The sequence below is a fragment of the Tachysurus fulvidraco genome, chromosome 9 (assembly GCF_022655615.1).
Source record: "Tachysurus fulvidraco isolate hzauxx_2018 chromosome 9, HZAU_PFXX_2.0, whole genome shotgun sequence".
NCBI lineage: Eukaryota > Metazoa > Chordata > Actinopteri > Siluriformes > Bagridae > Tachysurus > Tachysurus fulvidraco.
In genome coordinates, this window is record NC_062526.1 from 4,372,188 (window position 1) to 4,377,187 (window position 5,000).

At 48.5% G+C, this 5,000-nt stretch overlaps 1 protein-coding gene across 1 annotated transcript in view; it reads left to right on the forward strand.

Annotated features, from left to right (window-relative positions):
• Window positions 1-5,000, forward strand: part of pole (polymerase (DNA directed), epsilon) — a 28,493-nt gene that overhangs the window by 19,313 nt on the left and 4,180 nt on the right. Inside the window, exons 32-41 of the mRNA XM_027162952.2 lie at window positions 1-141; window positions 251-391; window positions 1,705-1,858; window positions 1,965-2,071; window positions 2,214-2,390; window positions 2,574-2,797; window positions 2,953-3,173; window positions 3,256-3,460; window positions 4,349-4,522; window positions 4,734-4,859. The exon at window positions 1-141 is cut by the window's left edge and continues 3 nt beyond it. Coding sequence (XP_027018753.2) covers window positions 1-141; window positions 251-391; window positions 1,705-1,858; window positions 1,965-2,071; window positions 2,214-2,390; window positions 2,574-2,797; window positions 2,953-3,173; window positions 3,256-3,460; window positions 4,349-4,522; window positions 4,734-4,859 — 1,670 coding nt within the window. The remainder of the gene's footprint in view (window positions 142-250; window positions 392-1,704; window positions 1,859-1,964; window positions 2,072-2,213; window positions 2,391-2,573; window positions 2,798-2,952; window positions 3,174-3,255; window positions 3,461-4,348; window positions 4,523-4,733; window positions 4,860-5,000) is intronic.

Consider the following 5,000-nt stretch of genomic DNA (forward strand, 5'->3'; position numbering starts at 1 on the left):
GCTGAAACCAGTCACCCAGGACTGTATAAGCTGTGGGCGGTGATCGGCACCGACCTGCACTGCATGAAGCTTAATATCCCACGAGTGTTTTACGTCAATCAGAGAGTCCCCAAGCAGGAAGAAGGAGCTACTTATAAAAAGGTTGGTCTACCCCTGACGTACCCCTGACACCCCTCCCCCTGTCCTTAATCTAACAACTCTTAATACGCTCGAAAAGGAAATCTAATTATTATAAATACCTGACATCCAGGTCAACCGGATTTTGCCGCGCTCCAACGTGGTGTATTACCTGTACCAGTACTCCGTGCCTGAGGACATGTATCAGGAACACATCAATGAGATCAACGCAGACCTTTCGGCCCCAGACGTCGAGGGCGTCTACGAGACGCAGGTAATGGAGCCGGCAGACGGCTCGGATGACGCCGAATAAAAAGCATCACTTTACCTCGAACTCACTGTAAATGGAGCTGAATATCTGAAGGCTAAGTACCGTTTTAAACCAGGGCCGAAAACTATTCTGAACGTACGCCTAACCATAAGTTTTGACACCCTCGGCGGATCGACGTATCGCCGAGTTCGTCATCGAGTATCCGATCGGCTGATACTCGAGTTGTCTGTTATTTTACTGATTCGTTTCATTTGTCCTTTTTTTTGCACGAGGGACACTTTTTTTTTTTCTTTTTTTTTTTTTTTTTTTTAACACATTAAGGAAATGGGGCGGATTATTCAGGATAAATTCCTATAAAAACCTCGACGCAGTAATTAGTGTGAAATTGTATTATATTTTGGATTTTGGCTGGAAAATTCTGATTTCTGAAGAAATATAATACTTACAGAATTAGGATCAGAATATAGAGAGTTTTATTCCCCCGATATCATCTCATGATGACGTCACCTCGGCGTCCTGCGTAAAATTTACGTTTAATATAACCGTATATTTTGTGGCGTCTCTCGTTAAGTTCGGTATCTTTGGCTCCGTGAGGCGTGAGAAAACGCACCGGATCTTAAAGCGACAGTACGCTTGCGTTACTAAACGTTTATGACGTGACCTCCAAACCCATTAATCACGGGTCGACACGATGAAATTAAACGGTTAACATTTAATGTATTCGAAATAAACGAATCATGATCAAATACAATCTTAATGGAAATTATGACACTTGAATTTATTATTATTTTTTTTTGCTTAAAGTTGCGGTGCACGATGTTTGAAAGCCAATGTTGACATTGGAAATCACCTACACAAACACACCCCTAACCCAAGTGGGTGTCACCTCTGTTTTGATAGCTCCGCCCCACACATACATGCGTAACCCAGGCGACTATTATGGCGGAACCTGCTGGGGCAGCTGGCCGAGGGTAGATTTTTATCAATAAACGGACACAATGAGTAATACTATGGTAATAGAGATGTGTTTTTGTAGTACTGTGTGTTGTACCGTGAAAGGTTTAGCTCCGTTTCACGCGGAAGACGACCCGAGGTGGCGGTAACGGCAGGTATCCACCATGTCAGTTTTTATTCGCTTTTGTCTAATGTCAGACATGCGCACTGAACACTCTCTCCGCCGCATGTTGACAAGACACGCCCCTTTCTGCTCATTGGCTACACGTTTGTTTTCTTAGTCTTGCCCGACTCTGTTTTCTGAAGCGTTTTTCAAACGTCGTGGACCCCACCTTTAACGTGTCTGTGTCTCATTCCTGAAGGTGCCGCTGCTTTTCCGGGCGCTGGTGCAGCTCGGCTGCTTGTGTATGGTCAATAAGCAGGTGGTGAGAGCGCTGGCCGGACGAGAAGCCGACACCTTCGAGCTGGAGCATCTGGATATGAGGTCGCTCGCCCAGTTCAGCTACCTGGAGCCAGGTAACAGTCGGTTACGCAGTCAGAGCCGATACATATTTTTCTCCTGAGTTTCATGCAATAAGATTCCTCACTTTGTGATGATTCGGCTGTGTTTTTGCCGTCGCAGGCAGCGTGAGACACATCTACCTGTATCATCACGGTCAGGGCCACAAGGCTCTGTTTGGCCTCTTTATCCCCTCGCAGCGCAAAGCCAGCGTCTTCGTCCTGGACACGGTGAGAGCTGCGCTGCCTTATATAACAAACTACGTGTATTAGGTCGTATATTCTGACATTCAGCACTTACATACTAGTTGTAGTACAGGAGTATAAATGTCCCGTCTCGTATCCTGATGATCTCCGTGTCGCCTCGCCGCAGGTTCGCAGCAACCAGATGCCAAACCTGAGCACGCTGTACGGAGCCGAGCGCACGGCGCTGTTGGAGAAAACATCCGAGGAGCTGCTGCCTCCCGAGAAGCACCAGTTTGAAGTGCGTGCTGAGAACGACGTGAAGGCGATTTACCGCGCAGTGCAGCGCGTTCTGCACAGCTATAAGGTACACGCCCACCATGACAGCTCGACCCCGATTGGTCCGTCGCGTTCTGTTGTGACTCTTATTACCTGTCAGTTAATGTTTTATTTTTTTTAAATATATATCGTATGTGCGAATGAATAAACGTAAACCGTGTGTGTGTGTGTGTGTGTGTGTGTGTGTGTGTGTGTGTGTGTGTGTGTGTAGGAGGAGCGTCGTGGTCCCACTCTCATTGCCGTGCAGTCTAACTGGGAGCTCCGGCGTCTGGCGGCAGGATTGACCGTGCTGGAGGAGTTCCCTGTGGTTCCCGTGCACGTGACGGACGACATCAGCTACAACGTGCTGGACTGGCAGCGACACGGCGCACGCCGCATGATCAAACACTACTTAAACCTGGACAGCTGTCTTTCACAGGCTTTCGACATGGCCAGGTATGGCACACGCCGCCGAGGGACCCGAGTACCAGTCACCGTGGCAACATTTTGACACTATTGACTCATAGCAGACGCTTGTTATTGCCTTGTTTAGTTGATTTAATTATTTAATTAGTTTTGTTGTCTAACACTCACTTGAACGCACCACACAGGTATTACCACTTGCCCGTTGGGAACCTGCCCGAGGACATCTCTATATTCGGCTCGGACCTCTTTCTGGCACGTCACCTGCGGAAGCACAACCACCTGCTGTGGCTGTCACCCACAGCGAGACCCGACCTCGGGGGCAAGGAGGCCGACGACAGCCGGCTGGTGATGGAGAGCGACGAGCGAGGCTCGGTGGAGATCAACTCTCCGGGCTGCTTCTCCACAGGTACTCGGAGGACGAGCGAATGAAAGGAAATCTCCGAAAGAAAACGCATTCGGTGTCGCTGACGATGGCTTCTTTTATTTAGTGTGTGTGGAGTTGGATCTTCAGAGCTTAGCGGTGAACACCATTCTCCAGTCGCAGCACGTGAACGACATGGAGGGCGGAGCCAGCATGGGCGTGAGTTTCGATGTCATTCAGCACGCATCGCTGGAGGACATGATGTCAGGAAACCAGGGGGTGACCGCTGTGGCTAGTTATGATGAGACTGCGCTCTGCTCCAACACATTCAGGTGTGTGTGGTGTTTGTGTCGCGTGTGTGGTGTTTGTGTCGCGTGTGTGGTGTTTGTGTCGCGTGTGTGGTGTTTGTGTCGCGCGTGTGTGTTTGTGTCGCGCGTGTGTGTTTGTGTCGCGCGTGTCTGTTTGTGTCACGTGTGTGTGTGTGTGTGTGTTTGCTCCGCGTGTGTGTGTTTGTGTCGCGTGTGTGTGTTTGTGTCGCGTGTGTGTGTTTGTGTCGCGTGTGTGTGTTTGTGTCGCGTGTGTGTGTTTGTGTCGCGTGTTTGTGTCACGTGTGTGTGTGTGTGTGTTTTTGTCACGCGTGTGTGTTTTTGTCGCGTGTGTGTGTTTGTCGCGTGTGTGTTTGTGTCGTGTGTGTGAGTGTGTTTGTGTCGTGTGTGTGAGTGTGTTTGTGTCGTGTGTGTGAGTGTGTTTGTGTCGTGTGTGTGTGTGTGTGTTTGTGTCACGTGTGTGTGTGTGTTTGTACCGCGTGTGTGTTTTTGTCGCGTGTGTGTGTTTTTGTCGCGTGTATGTGTTTGTGTCCATTGTGTGTGTGTTTGTTTGTGTTCGTTGTGTGTTTGTGTTCGTTGTGTGTTTGTGTCCGTTGTGTGTTTGTGTTCGTTGTGTGTTTGTGTCCGTTGTGTGTTTGTGTCCGTTGTGTGTTTGTGTCCGTTGTGTGTATTTGTGTCCGTTGTGTGTTTGTGTTCGTTGTGTGTTTGTGTCCGTTGTGTGTTTGTGTCCGTTGTGTGTATTTGTGTCTGTTGTGTGTGTGTGTGTGTGTGTGTGTGTGTCCTGTACACCAGTAACACAATTAATAAACCAAAAGGTAAAGTGCAACCATTTGTTCGTGTGTGTGTGTGTGTGTGTGTGTGTGTGTGTGTGTGTGTGTGTGTGTGTGTGTGTAGGATCCTGAAGAGTATGGTGGTTGGCTGGGTTCGGGAGATCACACAGTACCATAACGTGTATGCAGATAATCAGGTGATGCACTTCTACCGCTGGCTGCGTTCCCCCAACTCTCTGCTGTACGACCCGGCGCTGCACCGCACGCTGCTCAACATGATGAAGAAGATCTTCCTCCAGTGAGTGACGTCACACACACAGGACGTCTGTTTACTGAACACAGGACACGACTGATGATGTCACTTCTCCTGAAATTTCTCTCCATGTTTAGTCGAGTTAGAGAATCAAATCAGAATGATTCCTCAGCCTGTGAATGATTGATTCTTTTGTCCTCTCTCTCTCTCTCTCTCTCTCTCTCTCTCTCTCATTCACACACACACACGTATACAGGCTGGTTGCCGAGTTTAAGCGGCTCGGTTCCTCTGTGGTCTATGGAAACTTTAACCGCATCATCCTCAGTACCAAAAAGCGGCGCATTGACGACGCCATCGCTTACGTGGAGTACATCACCAACAGGTCAGATCTGCTTCTCTCCATACATAACTCCTGTTACAGAGTCGAGTCCTTCTTTATTTATTGGCACCCTTCACGATAACGGGCCAATCCGACCACACCATTAAAAAAAAAAAAAAAAAAGGGAAGCACTTTTCATAACTG